The sequence below is a fragment of the Canis lupus genome, chromosome 30 (genome assembly GCF_048164855.1).
Source record: "Canis lupus baileyi chromosome 30, mCanLup2.hap1, whole genome shotgun sequence".
NCBI lineage: Eukaryota > Metazoa > Chordata > Mammalia > Carnivora > Canidae > Canis > Canis lupus.
This window is the reverse complement of record NC_132867.1, coordinates 42,218,180-42,235,686: the sequence shown is the minus strand read 5'-3', so window position 1 is coordinate 42,235,686 and position 17,507 is coordinate 42,218,180. Positions and strand designations below refer to the sequence as shown.

At 47.6% G+C, this 17,507-nt stretch overlaps 1 protein-coding gene across 4 annotated transcripts in view; it reads right to left on the bottom strand.

Annotated features, from left to right (window-relative positions):
* The window catches only part of ADARB1 (adenosine deaminase RNA specific B1), a 137,003-nt gene that overhangs the window by 6,476 nt on the left and 113,020 nt on the right, over positions 1–17,507 (bottom strand). For all 4 annotated transcript variants that reach the window (XM_072807210.1, XM_072807209.1, XM_072807212.1 and 1 more), the window contains one exon: positions 16,955–17,136. In XM_072807210.1, coding sequence (XP_072663311.1) covers positions 16,955–17,136 — 182 coding nt within the window. The remainder of the gene's footprint in view (positions 1–16,954; positions 17,137–17,507) is intronic.

Genomic DNA, 17,507 nt, shown 5'->3' with positions numbered 1-17,507 from the left:
GCAAAGGGAACCTCTGCCCGTGGGCCATCGGGAATGAGACCCGTGGCCTGCCTATGACTCCATTTCCCAACAAAAAAAGAAACAGGAAGACAGAGCCATCATGTATTTTTAAAAGGGTTTAAATCTTCATTACATGCTGATCTTGCTGAGACAGTGAGATGCGTGTGGCCACTCTTCCCAGGACAGGACAGCGGTAAGGCTCAGCCCGCTCAGCCCGACACCCTGGTCACACACCCTCCATCTCATGGCTGTGGATTTCCATATACGAGTTCCTCGGCCCGCCACAGCAGGTGGAGCGACAGATGGGCCACGGACACCAGGGTTCTGCTGTGTCACACAGCCCTCAGCACCTCCACCCCCAAATCAGGGCTCCTAGGGGAGGAGCAGCCCTGCGGGGCAATTTCTCCTGCAGCCAAAGCCACCTTTCCTGTCATACTTTCCCTTTCGTCTGTTCTGCTGCTCTGAGTTCACCCTTGCCAAGGAAAGCACCTTAAATTCTCTCCCCAGGCTGCACTCTCTAGGGAACCCAGGCCAAGACTTGGAGATGTTATTGCAACTTCCAACCAAAACCAATCCTGAACAACCAGTTGGCTTGGATGCCAGGTGCACAATCAGGTCTAGACTGCAAGAGCATTTGTTTTGGAGGATGACACAGAAGGGACCAGTGTTCAAGAATGGGCATTCTGCTTTACTGTGAGTTAAAAATAAGCTCAGGCTTTTGTTTCTGGGTGAGATGGAGTAACAGCTGCTGGATTTACCCTCCTTACTAAAATAGTAGTGAACCAGACAAAATACATCAAACACTAGCCTTCGAGAACCTGGACATCAAGCAAGGAAGGGCAGTGTTTCTGAGAGACGGGAGACATATGAAGTGAGCCCCATGAGTGCCCAGCAGCTGTCCTGGGGCTGTCCAGGCAGCACTGTGGAAAGGAGGAGCCCAGGCAGGTCTGCAGACTCCCTGAACCAAGAGCTCAGGAAACTAAGGTGGCCAGAGTCCACAGGATGGTGCACACAGGCAAGAGAGCTGCAGAGGGGCCCCCACCATCAGTGGAGGGCTGATCAGGGCACACACTGCTCAAGACTGGGCCAGAACTGCCTCAAAGGGTCAGAGAACATGCCTGAGGCTCACTCAGAGATGTGAAGAGTTTAGGTAAACAGCTGATGGTATCAACCACTGCATAGAAATATCTAGAATATAAAAAAGATCAGTGAACTTAAACACACAATAAAAGGAACTAATCAAAATGAAACACACAGGAAAGACACTGGAAACAAAGAAAACCCAGCAAATCTGTGATCTGTCAGACAAACTTATCAGCCTGACACCCAAGTAACCAGGTTCTGAAGGAGGAGAGAGAGAAGGGGATACAGAAAACATGAATAAAAATTCGCCAAATTTTATGAGATCAACAAATGCACAGATATAAGAATCTCAATGAAACCCAAGCAGGAGGAACGTGCAGAAAACCACAGCAAAGCACATCATGACAGGCTGCTCCATGCCAGTATGAAGAGAAAATGTCGAGCACGGCCAGAGGAAAAGTACCACATATGGAGGAGCCAAGATGAGATAGCAGATTTCTTACTGCGAACTGTGCACACAGCATGACAGGGAACAATATCTTCCAAGTGCTAAAAGGAGAAGAAAAGAAAATCCCACCATTTCAGCAAAAATGTATTTGCCCAGAAATATATATTTTAAAAAGGAGTGCAAACTAAAGGCTTTTCCAGACATCTCAAAGCTGAAAGAATTCATCAACAGAAGACTTGCACCAAAAGGAATGTAAAAGGAAGTCCTTCAGGCAGAAGGTCACAATAGGGGATGAAAACAAGGATCTACTTCAAGCAATGAGGAGCACCGAAGTGGCAAATCTCTTTAAAAGCTAACTGTCAATATAACACAATATATTAACTATACTGGCATTAGAATAAAAAGGTTAAATTAACAAAATGCTAATTGTTGAAACAAAAATAATAGTGTAGCATGGGATTTTTGCCATATGCAAATGTTAAAAGTACCACAACAATACACAAAGGCCAGGAGAGAAGGAACTGTGAGTAGTCTACTAGGACTTGAGGGCAGACTGTGATAAGCAAAGGTATAAACCACTACATTAACAAAAGGTTAGAGCTAAAAGTCAAGAAGGAATTAAAAAGGAATAAGACATAATGCAAAGGAAGAAAAAGAGAAAAAGAGGATCAAAGACAATACAGAACAAGTAAAAAGTAAGTACCAAAATGACAGATTTAAACCTCACCATATCAATATCACAATAAATGTAAATGTGCTAAACACCCTAATGAACAGGCAGAGATTGTTAGTTGGGGAGGGGGATAGAGCAGGTCCAAACACGCTGACTACCAGAAACATGCTTTAGATACAAAATAATGTAAAACAGTTTAAAATAAAAGGATGGAAAAAAATACACTGCGCTAGCACTAATTGAAAGAATATAGGAGAGGATCCATTAATGCCAGACAAAAAATATTTCAGAATGAGGAACAATAAGAGAGATAAAGAAGATTATTTTATCATCTTTAAAGGATATATTTATTAAAAGGAATCCACAATTTATTAAAAGGAACCCATAGTCCTAACTATGCAACTATAAAATCCATCAAGTAAAAACTGAAAAAAGTTGGAAGGATAAATAGACAAAAGCACGGTATTTTCAATACTCTTGTCTCAGTAACTGAACGATGAAGCAGAAGATCAGTAAGGACATAAAAGGACATAAAAGACACGCACAATACACTCAACCAACTTGCAGACCACTCTACCCAACAAGCAGCAGGGATACGTTCTTTTTAGGTTTTCATGGAACACTGTCAAATATCTCATCCTGGTCTGTGAAACAAACAGAAATTTAAAGGATTCAAGTTAGAAAATGAAACTAAGTTAGAATCAACAACAGATTCATCTCTGTAAAATCTCCTAATATTATGAAACTGAATAGCAGACATCCAAATAGCCCATGGGACAAAGTCTTCTGAAAGGAGTGAAGGTGATAACACAGCATTGACAAAATTTGTGAAGTGCTGTGAAAGTAATAAAGAAAGGTCTCAAAACAACGGCCTCAGCTAGTGCCCTAAAAACTAAAAAAAAAAAAAAAAAAAGAGCAACTGGAACAAAGTAAGCAGACAATAATAAGATCAGAGCTGAAAGTGTTTTTTTAAAGAAAACCAGAAAACTGGGGGGGGGGGGAACCCACCACCAACAACCCATGAAACCAAAAGCTGGTTCTCTACAGAAAAATCCATAAAACTGACAATCCTCTAAGTAAATAGTTGAGGAAAGAGAAGACACAGAGCAGCAGTATCAGGAATGAAAGGCGTGGCATCCAGAGACACTCAGATGTTACTAGGATAATAAAGGAATGTGATGGACACTTTCATGGCAATAAATGCGACAACTGAGATGAAACAGACAAATGTTCCCGAGAGACATGAATCACCAAAGTTCACTCAAGAGAAGAACAGATAACACAGGTAGCCTACATCTATCCTGTTACAGATAGTGAATATGTAGATACTTCCTCACAGAGGAAACCTCAGGCCCAGATGGCTTCAGTGATGAGTTCGACCAATGTTTAAGAAAAAAATCTAAGGGCAGCCCGGGTGGCTCGGCGCTTTAGCGCCACCTTCGGCTCAGGGCGTGACTCCAGGGTCCTGGGATTGAGTCCCACATCGGGCTCCCTGCATGGAGCCTGCTTCTCCCTCTGCCTGTGTCTCTGTCTCTCTCTCTCTCATGAATAAATAAATAAAATATTTAAAAAAAAAAGAAAAATTCTAAACCAATTCTTCCAGAAAACTGAAGAGGAGGAAATGGTTCTCAGTTCACTTTATGAGGCTAGTATCACCCCTACGCCAAAAACCTGACAAAGATACTCAAAGGCAACTACAGGCCAGTGTACCACAGCTATAAATATATATATATTCTAAGCAAAATTTTAGCACATCAAACCCAACAATTTTTTTCTTTTTAAGATTTTATTTATTTATTTGTGAGAGACACACACACAGAGAGAGGCAAAGACACAGGCAGAGGGAGAAGCAGGCTCTATGCAGGGCCCGACGTGGGACTCGATCCCAGGACCCCGGGGTCACGGCCTGGGCTGGAGGCAGATGCTGAACCACTGAGCCACCCAGGTGTCCTCAAATCCAACAACATTTAAAAAGAATAATACATAACGACTATACAAGGTTTATCCCAGGAACACAGAGTTGGTTCAATATTTAAGGAACTCCATCAATGTCACCATATTCCATATTAACAAACTAAAAAAGAACTAAATGATCTGCTCTACTGAGAGTAGAAAAAAAGGACATGACAAAATCCAACATTCATTCCTGATTAAAGACCTCTTAGCAAACTAGAAATAGAAAGTCCCTTACGCTGACAGAGGCATCTGTGAAACCCCACAGCTAACACTGCGCTTCGTGGTGAAAGACTGACTGCTCTCCCTGAGACTGCACACAGGACAAGGGGGTGTGTGCTCGGCCCGTGAGCTCCACATCATACTGGAGGGCCCGTCTGGGTGCCACGGAGGAAGGAACAAGGCCTCTGGACTATCAGGAAGTACTAAAACACAAGCAACGTGACCATCTATAAAGAAAACTCGGTGAAATTTATAAAACACCTATTGGAACTATTATCTCTTTATATCAGCAACAGACAACTGGAGACTGAAACAAATATGACATTTTATTTATTTTTTTTAAAAAGGTTTTATTGATTTATTCATGAGAGACACAGAGAGAGAGAGAGATAGAGGCAGAGACACAGGCAGAGGGAGAAGCAGGCTCCATGCAGGGAGCCCGACACAGGACCCGATCCCAGGTCTCCAGGATCACGCCCTGGGCTGAAGGTGGTGCTAAACCACTGAGCCACCGGGGCTGCCCAGAAATATGATATTTAAAAAGCAGCATAAAAGATACAAAACATTTAAAAGATAAATCTGACAAAAGATGTGTAAGAAACGTATACCATAAGGGGCTAAGCACTGCTGAGAAAAAGGAGAGCCTAAAGAGGTGGAGAGGCACCTGTGCCGTCACCCAGAAGGCTCAAAATCGTTAAGATGTCACTTCTCCCACAAATTGATCTACATGTTCATTGCAACCTTAATCAAAAGCCAAACAGGGTTTTATATAGAAATTGATAAGCTGATTATGAAACTCCTGTGGGGGCACCTCTGGGTCTCAGTCGGTTAGCATCCAACTCTTGATTTCAGCTCAGGTCGTGATCTCAGGGTCACGGGATCAAGCCCCACGTCAGCTCCATGCTCAGCGCAGAGTCTGCTCGTCCCTCTCCCTCTACCCCTCACCTCGCTCATGCTCTCTCTCTCTCTCAAATAAATACATAAAATCTTTAAAATTGCTATGGGGCAGCCCGGGTGGCTCGGCGGTTTAGCACCACCTTCAGCCCAGGGCGTGATCCTGGAGTCCCAGGATAGAGTTCCTTGTCGGGCTCCCTGCATGGAGCCTGCTTCTCCCTCTGCCTGTGTCTCTGCCTCTCTCTCTCTCTCTCTGTGTCTTTCATGAATAAATCAATAAAATCTTTAAAAAAATAAAAAAAATAAAATTACTATGAAATGCAAAAAGGACCTATGTGGCCAAAACCACGTTGAGGAGGAAATACAAAGTTGGAGAACTAATTCTACCCAATTTGAAAACTTACAATAAGACTAATAATCATGACGGTGTAATATTGGCATCAGGACAGACTGTGTGGGTTCCCTAAAAAGTTAAAAATAGAGCTAGTCTATGACCCAGCAATTGCACTACTAGGTATTTATCCATAGGATACAAACACAGTGATCCGAAGGGGCACCTACACCCCACGTTCCCAGAGGCCGTGTCCACGGGGGCCGCGCTGCGGGAGGAGCCTCGACATCCACGGACAGATGCTGGAGGGAGGAGACGTGGTCCCTGCGCACCCCGGGTGTCACTCGCTGTCAGAGGGGGGAGATCTCGCCATTTACACCGACGTGGGGGGAGCCGAGGGCGTGATGCCGAGGGGGGCGAGTCGGCCGGGGAGAGACATGATCACATGGCCTCCCTCACACGGGGACTAGAGGAAACAGCCCAGAGGGTCACGGGAAGGAGGGAAAGTAAAACAGGACAAAATCAGAAAGGAAGACAAACTATAGGAGACTCTTAATCATAGGAAACAAACAGGGCGGCTGGAGGAAGGTGATGGGGTCACTGGGGGACGAGCATGAAGGAGGACACAGGATGGGACGAGCACTGGGTGTTACATATAATCTATGAATCCCTGACTTCTAAATAATATATGATATGTTAACTAATGAATTTATTTATTTTATTTTTTTAAAAGATTTTATTTATTTATTCATGAGACACACACACAGAGAGACGCAGAGACACAGGCAGAGGGAGAGGCAGGCCCCATGCAGGGAGCCTGATGCGGGACTCAATCCCGGACTCCAGGACCACTCCCTGGGCTGAAGGCAGGCACGAAACCGCTGAGCCATCCAGGGATCCCAACTAATGAATATAAATTAAACTAAATTTTTAAAAGACAGACAAAAATATCAATGGAAGACATTAGTATCCAGAAACAGACCTCTATGTGGTTTTTTAATAAAGATGCAAAGGAATCCAGTAGAGAAAGAATGAATTTTACAGTAGACGGTACTGGGTCAACTGGATAGATCTTAAAAAAAAAAGAACTTCAATTCATACCCCGCATCCTATACAAACATTAACTCAAAATGGAATATAGTCCTAAATTTAAACACTGAAACAATAAATTTTCTAAGAAGAAAAATCTTTGTGACACTGACTTGGCAAAACATTTCTTAGATAGAACATCAACAGCATGACTTAAGAAAGAAAAGTTGATAAATACGAATCTATCAAAACTAAAATTATCTGGTCTCTGACAATTAAGAGAACGGAAAGAAACCCAATTTCATATCATGTATCTGATATAGATCTCAGAACCAGAATATATAAGTAATTCTTGAAGACGGTAAGAAATTAGGCAACGGAGTAAGAAGTGAGAAAAGTTTTGGACAGTTTATGGAAGAAGGCATACAGACGCAAAATAGCACATGAAAGCCGCTCAGCTTCCTAAGTCACTGGGGAAATGAAGTCAGAACCACAAGGAGACGCCGTACAGCCTGGAAGGAAGCCCGGACGGCTCCTTGCCCCGCGGCCGCCGGGACGGGAAGGAACCAGAGCCTCACGCAGCCCGGCCAGGAGTGTGAAGGGGCACAACTACTTTGGGAGAGCGTGACGGTGTCTGAAAAATACGACCTGCACCTGTCTTCTGACCCACCCTTTATACTCCCAGGTACCTAGAGAAGTGGAAGGGAACGCTCTTAGCAGCTTCCTTTGCAGCGTTTACGGCTGGAAACAACCCAAATGCCACCGACGGCTGGACAGACACACAAGTTGTGGTTCATCCACACAACTCAATACTACTTAGCAATGAAAAAGCGTGACCTACTGATTTTATTTTATTTTATTTTATTTTATTTTATTTTATTTTATTTTATTTTATTTTTTCCTACTGATTTTAAACGCCACGAACACGGATGAATCTCAAAATAATGATGCTGAAGGAAACAAGCTAGATAAAAAAGTACGTATCTTAAAATAAATAAATAAAAAAAAAGTACGTATCTTGTGATTTTTGTAAAATCCTAGAAAATGCAAACTAATCTATCTGGGCAGAGCGCATATCACTGGTTGCCTGGGGGTGGGATGGGGGAGAGGCTGGGATTGCCAAGGGCACCATGATACGGGGAGGTTGGTGGGTAGGCTCGTTACCTTCCCTGTGCAGAGGGCTGCTCGCATGTAAACGTCTTCAAAACCTATCAGATTGTATCTTTTATTATTTTATTTTATTTTTTTTAGATTGCATCTTTTAAACATACAGTTTATACCAATTATACCTCAGTGACGCTTTGAAAAACACTACAGGGCAATTTAAAAAGGAAAAAATATTGTTCTCATTGGAAACTAGCACCTTCAAAAAAACAAAACAAAAAACAAAAACAAAAAACAAAAAAAGAAAACTAACACCTGCTCATTTTTGCAGAAGTTCAAAAATTCACACAAACTTGAGAAAGTAAAGCTACAACACCCAGAGATAGCCACTATGATCATTTTTGTGGTAATTAAGCAGATAGAAGCTTCACATCTATGCTTTAAACAGTAAGCACACTTGTGTCCAACCTCTGAGATCCCGACTGGGTAGGTTTTGTGGGTGGGGTCGCTGAAAAAAACCCGAAAACTAAAACCATCTGGGAAACCCCTCCACAAGTAACTCTTGGAGAGTCTGTAAGGCTTCTTAAATCCTCCCCTCCTCCTAAGAACTCTTCCTTCCCAGATGAGAATCGCCGTTTTATTTTATTTTATTTTTTAAGATTTTATTTATTCGTAGAGACACAGCTAGAGAGAGAGAGGCAGAGACACAGGCAGAGGGAGAAGCAGGCTCCACGCAGGGAGCCCGACGTGGGACTCGATCCCGGGTCTCCAGGATCATGCCCTGGGCTGAAGGCAGTGCTGAACCGCTGAGCCACCGGGGCTGCCCCCGAGAATCGCCGTTTTAATCCCTATCCTTCTGGCAAACACACCATCAGCGTGCTTGAGAGCACGCGTGCACACACGCTCTGTGCGCGGACTTCTGTAACGTACTGACCCCGGATCCGCTCTTGGAATCTATTCCCAGGTGAGCTATGTTCATAGCTACACAACCAAACTATGCTTAGATTTCTGGGTATGTTGTTAAATTTGGTTTTCGAGTATTAAAAACACTTAGGAGTTTTGCATCTTTAGTCCTAGGTGATGCTGCCTGTGGTTTACTTTTTATTTGTGCCTCTTTCGCCCACTTTTGGAATGAGGTCAACTGCTCTTCCCTATGACCTGGAAAAGTTTATACAGAGGTGGAATTAAATGTTCTTTGACAGACTGATTAAACTCTGAGAACTTGTTGGAAGGTAATCTGTGGATAATACTTTCAGTGTCTTTGCTGGAAACTTACTTTGCCACATTCTTCTATTTCTTTTTATTTATTTATTTATTTATTTATTTATTCATTTAATTTTTTAATTCTTCTATTTCTTTTGGGGTTAATTTTGGCAATTTACATCTTGCTTGTCCTCTGGTGGCTGTTGTTGAGATTTTCAAATTTTTCAGTATTAGAGCTGCATAAAGAATCCTCTTAAGATTCTGATGCCTGCCTCCATACCTGTAGATACACCTCGATTCCGACTGTTGATTTTTTTTTTCCGACTGTTGATTTTATCTGATGTTATACTACTGTCGGATGGTAGATCTTATTGTTGTTTCGAATCAACACCTTTTAGATTTTACGATGACCTGTAGCCTTGTTCCTGGTTCCATCCCTCCCTCTTGCATCCTGTCTCTCCCCGATTTTCTTCCTTCTTCCTGTAGTTAGCTTCGTATTTAGCTCTGCTCTCCTTTCCCTCTCAATTCTGGGCCAAATGCTTGGCTCGGCGTTTTTCACTCATTCATTCAAGGCCATGCATGCTTCTGCCAAGGGAAACCATGGCTCCATCCCATCAGTTCTGATATGCGTATTCTAGGAATCCAGTTTAAGCACTGGCTGCTTCTCTGATGGAAGAATTACTGAAGAGAATCTAACCTCAGAGTGGCTGAGGCCTTTGGGTTTTAATTTGAACGCTTTCTAGCTAACTTTAAGTTTTAGGGTCTGTAGTAAGAGAAAGTAACCCGTATAGTTAAGGAGTCTGGACTAACCACCCAGGACAGTGACCATGTGATGCCCTGCAGAGCTGCATAGTGTGACAGACTTGAGAGGACAGGGTTAATTAATCCTGTTAAAGAGTCCAAACTGGGGATCCCTGGGTGGCGCAGCGGTTTGGCGCCTGCCTTTGGCCCCGGGCGCGATCCTGGAGACCCGGGATCGAATCCCACGTCGGGCTCCCGGTGCATGGAGCCTGCTTCTCCCTCTGCCTATGTCTCTGCCTCTCTCTCTCTCTGTGTGTGACTGTCATAAATAAATAAAGAAAAAAATATTAAAAAAAAAAAAAAAAGAGTCCAAACTGCTTAAAGGAGACCATTTCAAGCATAACTTCAGGTGGATCCTGTCCCATGTCACACCAACTCCTCAAAATCAGACCAGTATTAGGTCAAAGCCAGCAGTGCTTTTCAGTCTGAGTCCAAAGGCCTGACAACCAGGCCAGATGGTGTAAATTCTAGTCCAGTGGTAGAAGAAGGTGAGAGGGGACGTCCTAGCTCCATCAGTGAGGCGGAGGGAAAAAGAGGTAAATTCTTGTTCCTCCACTTTTTGTTCTGAAGAGACTCTCAATAGGTTAAAAGATGCCCACCCACACTGGGGAGGGCAATTTGCTTTATGGAGTCTACTGATTCAAATGCTAATCTCACTCTGCCAACACCCTCTCAGACAGAAATAATGTCTAATTTGGGGGCCTGTGGCTATTCAACTTGACACATAAAATGAGCCATCACAGTACATTAGTTTACCCTTCCTTTCCTAAATAGCTTTTTGTGTTTCCTGGAGTTTTCATTTTCCTTTTTTTTAAAAAATTGCTCGCAAAGAAACATTTTACTTTCACATTATCATTAAGACCATTTAGTTTCTCAGGCTATTTGTTAAAATGCATTCACTTTCTTCTGAAAAAAAAATGTTCTTTTTAGAGCTCTCTGACATGATTCTCTGTTCTAACTTGGAATTGTTACTTTTTAGTCTTGCTGATAAATTATCTTTTGTCATTGTGTTCTTGGATTTACAAAGTATTCTTTCTTGGATTCCACATTTTTCTCTTTCTTACATGTCTTTTTCATTTTGCTAGAGTGTCCTCACTTTTTTTTAAAGATTTTATTTATTTATTTATTCATGAGAGACACAGAGAGAGAGAGAGGCAGAGATACAGGCAGAGGGAGAAGCAGTCTCCATGCAGGGAGCCCGATGTGGGACTCGATCCTGGGTCTCCAGGATCACGCCCTGGGCTGAAGGCGGCGCTAAACCACTGAGCCACCCGGGATGCCCACTTTTTTTTTTTTTTCTTAAGAAATATATATTGGAAAGAAATCCTCTGAATCTTTGAATATCTGAAAATCATCACTCTGTCCTAAGGCTTAATATTTGGCTAGATATACATTTTATACGATTCCTCTTCAGCTCTGGCTCCCAGAGTCCCTGATAAATGTCACGTAAGTCTGATACTTATTGTAGTTCATTTAGAAGCTTTTAGCATCTTCTCTTTATCTTTGCTATTCTGAAATTCATAAAGATGTGTTAGGAATGGATTTTTAAAAGTTAATTCTGCTCACTACCCAGTGCATCATTTCCATTGCAATACTCATGGCTTTCTTCAGTACACCCTAAATTTTCTTCTGTCATCTCCCCCTCTCTGTTTTCTACTTCTGAAATGCTACCAGATAAGACACTGGATTAACTTTCTACATCTTCCAACTCTTCACGTTTTACAGTCTCCTGCTCCGAGTTATCAGAGATATACTTGATGTACCTTCCTCTCCCCTCATGAGAATCCCAGTCTATGAGGGTGGGTTTTGTTCTGCTCACTACTCATCCCAACATGTGCCTATTACACACTTACCTGGTGTTTGTTGAATGAATGCTTTCTAGACCTTCAACTGATATTTGCTTTCCACAGTCAAGAAATACCCTATGTAAGGTTTGCTATTTATATTCTCTTCTGTTCCTCGAATTGGGCTTATTTTCTTTTAGCTGTTCTGTTTTCTCATATAGCTCATTCATTTCTGTGCTGTTAACTTTCCTCAAATGATAATGGTTGTTCATTCATGCTTGTGAATAAAAATCTTGGTTGATCAATTCGGGTAGCTGGCATGGTTTCTCCTACCTGTTTCCCGGCTGTGTATCGGATTCCAGGGAGAGCCATGTCCAGCCAGGACCCACATCGCCTTCTAGACCAAGAGTCCAGAGGTCCAGCCCAGTCCTTGCTTGGCTGTTGGCATCCCAGGAGACCCCAACCACTTACACCCCAACCACGGGTGAGACTCCCCCAGAGGAAACAGCTGGCCTCTCCCTTATGAGGGACAATGCTTCTGTTATCTTCCTTAGCAATTCCACTACTTCTGTACAATAAGGTCAAAATATTATCATTACTACTGAATGATAGTTAAACCTTAGAGTTACAACGATTTGCATTAATACTAGAAACAGTTAACTGAGAAAATAAGATCTTAAATTACAGATAGCTTTTATATTTTAAGCTAAAAAAAAGTGCCGTCTTTAGCAAGACCGGAGAAAATAAGGCAAAAAGCAATAGCTAGCCTGAAGTTTCACTGCGAACCATATGCTTTTTCTGGGGCAGAAAGCCCCCCAAATGGTCACGAGAGCGTAGATCTATGAGTCCCCGGGGCCGACACCGCCGTGGGGATGGACACCCATGCGGAGCTTCTCTTTCTGGGGCCACAGGCGAGAACTAGGGTAATGAGTCGATCACAGGCTGTGGCGCAGAAGAGCAGGTGCAGCCTGGCTGGTAATGAACGTCCCTCAGCTGCTGTAAATGACGTGTGTCGAACCAGAGCTTTCAGAGCAAAACTACAAACTGTGAGTTGGCCTGATAATGGACACAAGTGAACAACGCCCAACACTGTTTATTTCCCTTGTTAAAAGTACTTCCTGTGGTCTCTCACATGCTAATGGGTAATCAGAAGTGAATTATGGGCAAAGTGATGGTAAGAGATCCTCGGGGTCACCACGGGTCCCCGTTACAGAAACCATCGGCCACTTTCAGTTGACCAGGAAAATGAATAGTTAACCATCTGGGTGGAGGTGACCTCTGTTGTGCAAATAATCTAAGACCTGGGTAGGAGTGGCCCCAGCAGCGACGACACGTGGGTCTAGGCCTCTCTGTCTGCAGACCCAAGGACCCAAAAGGCTGTGAAACGACCTGCCATCTAAGCCAGGAGCAGAGCCCCCCGCGTGAGACTTTTATTCTGGCTTTCGTTAAAGACGATGATTCTCGAGCTGACAGGGAAGTGAGTGAAGCCAGCGGGGCAGCAGGTCTCAGGCTCTCCCGGCCCGGGCCCCGTCTCCTCTTCCTGCGCCACCACCGACCCCACCAGGTGGCTTCATGCCAGGGCCTCTGGCCAAACAAGACTCCCTTCTTGGGACTCGACCTTGAGTTCCGGGAAGAGCCTGAGCGCTCGAGTCCAGAGTGACGAGCGAGGCCGGTGGCCTGGCCTGGAGGAGGGCCTGTCATGCAGACCCTGTGTTCCCGAGGCCATGCAGGGCTAAGGTTTCCAGCCCGCCAGCAGGCCGCGGGGCCGACGGGAGAAGGCACTCTGACTTCGGGTGCAGCAGGGACGGGGCCAGGCAGGGTGGGGACGCGCCCAGGCCAGCAGGCCCAGGAGGAGCCCCAGGGCCGACGTCTCTGTTCCGTGCGGCTCTCCGAGCCCTGCAGGGTCTGTTGCACTTGTTGCACCCTGATGGGTGGCAGCAGGAGTGTGTAGCTGCCCCACGACATGGTTTGAATCAAGTGTAACAACTGATATTTCTGAAAAATCTTTGAAGATGTCAATTAAGTAACCACTTTATGACTAACGACCCCCACAAAATTTCTTTAAAAAAGCAACAAGCAAACCATGTCCATGGGAACTTAAGGGTTTAGACGACACCTTCAGGGCCTCTGGGCGGGCTCCCACCACGACCTGTTGTCACCGTCCCCGTTCCTGCCGTCAGGGGCGCTGAGCTCCCACCTGGGAAACACACGCTCCCCGCCACCCGCCCTCACCCCTGCCCTCTCCTGCGCTCGCGGCAAGAGGCAGACGGCAGCTCCTCCGGCCACAATAAGCAGGTACGCGGCTTTCCGCGAGCTCAAGGCACACGCTTCTCGCCTGGCAGGCCAGCAGCGCCTCCGCTTTCTCTCTGCCACGCACGCAGCCCTGCCTTCCCAGAGGCCCACGCTGACGGGTTCACGAGAACCCACTCGCTCCCTCGGTGCTGCCCTGGATGTCACGCTCCGTGTCCACGCTGGGGCTGGGGGGGGAGCCGGCCGTGGCCCCGGCGCCCTGGGGAGCCTCAGACCGCCGGCCTCTCCTCAGTTCTCTCCGTGCACCTGGACGGCGGCCCGGCCGGCGGAGCAGGGCAGACTCAGGCCGACGGACGCAAATCGAAAGCCGGGGCTGTTCCGAAGCTGGCAGGTCCCAGGGGTGAAACTAATCTGGAAAGAAGACAGGAGAGTCCAAGAGGCTTCCATGTCCGACACGCCAGGGCAGGGCGCCACGCGCGTGCTCAGGGTCCCACAGTGGCAGCTCCCTCCTGGGAACTGCTGCCTTCTCGAAAAGATCTCCTTTCTCTGCCGGAAGGAGAAGCACGTGCTCATCTGGCCCTGGTGGCACTAAGAAGCCGCCCGTGCTCCGTCTTTCGTTGCCGTCCACCCGGATCCGCTCTGGTCGCAGGTAGTGGGTCTTCGCCCAGCAGGCTGTGCCCCGCACTGCGCTGGTGGCCACCCCGTCCCCCCGGAGGACGCCGCAGACCACAGGACTGCCACGCCACCCTTCACGCGGGAAGGATCTGTGATACAACGGGAGCTGAAAGGGCAGGACAGACAGCCATGAACCGTTGTTAATACACACGCACGTGTGCACCTGACCGGGAGGAAACAACCCCAAGTGCCCTGCTTGTGCCACTGTCCACATCACTCGTTAAACATAAGACTTGGGATCCCTGGGTGGCCCAGTGGTTGAGCATCTGCCTTTAGCTCAGGGCATGACCCTGGGGTCCTTGGATCGAGTCCCGCGTCGGGCACCCTGCATGGAGCCTGCTCCTCCCTCTGCCTCTGTCTCTGCCTCTCTCTCTCTCTCTCTGTGTCTCTCATGAATAAATAAATAAAATCTTAAAAAAATAATAAATAAACTAAGACTTCCCTGTAACAAAGTTTTCAGGGCTTTGCCGTGGAGCCCATTGCAACGGGGTGTGACCTCCCCAATGTTCCAGGCTCCCCTGCGCGAGGCCTTCGGGCCGTGACAGCACCCACTCCAGCACCCGCCCTAGACCAGGCAGGGACCTTGTGCCGGTTCCCTGCCCGAGTGGCATCCATGCCCCCGCCCCGGCGTGCTGCTGCGCCGCCCCTGCCGACCACACGGGAACCCACAGACTGAAGACATCTTCCCCAGAGCTGCTTGCTGCACAGACTGGGTGGGACCGTCTTCGAGGAAAAACCCCGCCATGGTCTCCAAAATAAAGCACGATCCAAAGTAAAAGACCTCAAATAGTGGAACGGGCTCTGACGGCAGAGTGACGCTGTGCAGTGGCTCAGCGGTGGAGAAATACCGTGTGCCCCGAAGCCCCAGCGCTGTCCCTGTCTTTCACAGACGTCCTGCGCACGTGTCCAGGAGGACTGTGCAGGGTCCCGGCCCGGAAAGACCAGGAACCCGGGCTGCGAAAGGTGCCGGGGGCAGAGCGACCACAAGGTCACGCCAGCTCCCCGCAGGCCCTCTGCACCCACGGGCATGTGTCCACCAAGGCCGCACGGTCGTGTGCTTCAGGGTGTGGGAGTGGGAGTGATGCCGGGGACGGGAGAAGGAAGAGTGGACTCTGCTCCTTTGTTACGCACGTGGTCTCTGTGGCACACGCACCCAGGGTCGCTTCGGGGTCTATCCTGCGGACGCCGTTTCCAGCACCTTTTCACGGGCGCATACGCGCTTCATACAGGTGCTGCGATAACAACACACTTGACTTTTATAAATGAGCTCTCCTTTCAACACCTTCGAACATTCCCTCAGCAAAACGACCCGTCTTTGCACGGGTGGGCCCTGGACGCGATACTAGCCAGCGGGGCGCTGGTGGACGACTTCCTCTGGGCACCTGTCTGGTGCCCCGGGCGGCAGAGACAAGTCAGGGCTGGAATGAAACAGCCTCACACGCCGACCACGGCGGCCACGGAAAGCTATTTCTGCATCATGGGAAGCTCGTGTTCCAACACACAACAGAATACTTACGCTTACCTCCTACCTTGCAGCCGACGGTCAACGCACGCGGGCACTCGGCTGCCATCACTCGCTATCAAGTTTTAGCGCAGTCAGTGTTTTTTCTTAAAAGATACTGGTTGACGTTAGGGAGCTGCAAGGTGTGATCAGACACAAGCACCAGTTTTCCCTGTTTTGCAGGCCTCATGTGCTCTGGGAGCCATGCCCTCAACTAAAACGCCACCCGGCTCTCCTGCCGCTGAAGGCGAGCTAGCAGCCAAGCACCACGAACACGGCAGCGTGCACGCACACACCACGGAGAACCGCGTTTTAGTTTGGGATTATGGTTTTAGTTCTGAGCTTTAAAAAAAAAGTAAGTAGAATGAGATTTTTCAAAAGGGTTAAGAATACCTTCACCGTGTCCTTTAAAGGCGGGGGGTGAACCGAGAAGTTAGGGCCCCCGCGTTCAAGAGTTCTTGCGGCCCTCACCGGTCACCACTGAGGCACTACGGGAACACAGCAAACAGAGCCGTGACCACGGGCACTCGCGGCAGGTGCGAGGCTCCGCCCACACAGCACGGACCCATCCCGGGTGCACCTGCGCCCACCTCCCGAGAGCCGGCTGGGCGCGGGGCTCCCTCTGCGGGTGGCAGCTCGGCACTGAGAGGACGCGGCCCGGGCGGCCCAGCCCCACTTAACCTTGGACAGCTGACACCTGCGTACTTTTCATGACACCTGTCGTGTCTCCCACTGAGACAGGACTTGGAGACACGCATACAAGTGAAAGGAAAACACGCAGGGGCCACGTGTGGGCTGTCACGCATCTATAAGAGGCAACGTTTTCAATCAGTCAAAAGAGGAATTGTAGGAGGCCCTAAAACATCGCCTTCTGCCCTCTTTGAGGGGCCCGGGCGTCTCCGACAGCCCGAGCAGCGTCCCTGTGCTGCTTCCATTTGTGGGACTCGTACGGGCAAACAGGCTGGTCTGAACAGGGGAACGACCACACGGCAGGGGTACTTGCCGCTGAGCAGAGGCTTGTTGAGGGTGTAGAGAGGGGGCAGGTCTTCGATGTTTGAGATCCGCTGGTACATGGCCCTGGAGAGGTGGTCCCCGTGGTACAGGCTGCCCAGGATGATGCTCGAGAAGTAGATGGGCTCCACGAAGATGCTGAGCAGGGACCCCTGCACGCCCACCACGTTCCACCTGGAGGCAGAGGGAACACGGTCTTGAGTGGAGAGGGCGCGTCCAGGTCAGGCGTGGCGCCGACCCAGCGCGACCCACAGCTGCCTGGCAGCCGGACGCCCTTTCGTGGGTACAAAGGTCAACAACGAGGAAGACGCACACAAAGGAAAGGCGACTCAACCATCATGCTAGGCCGTGCCCGTCCCTCTCCGTCCTCCCTCCCCACGCACAACCCTGAGGCTCTGCGCTGAGACGAGGGCAGGCGAGCCACGTTTCTTGGGAGGAGACTCCAAAGAGAAAGTACATTTTTATCACTTCCAATAAAAATAACCACAAAGGAGACCTTGAAAACCCCAAACTGGTGGCTTCCTGCTGGGGGGGGGGGGCGATCT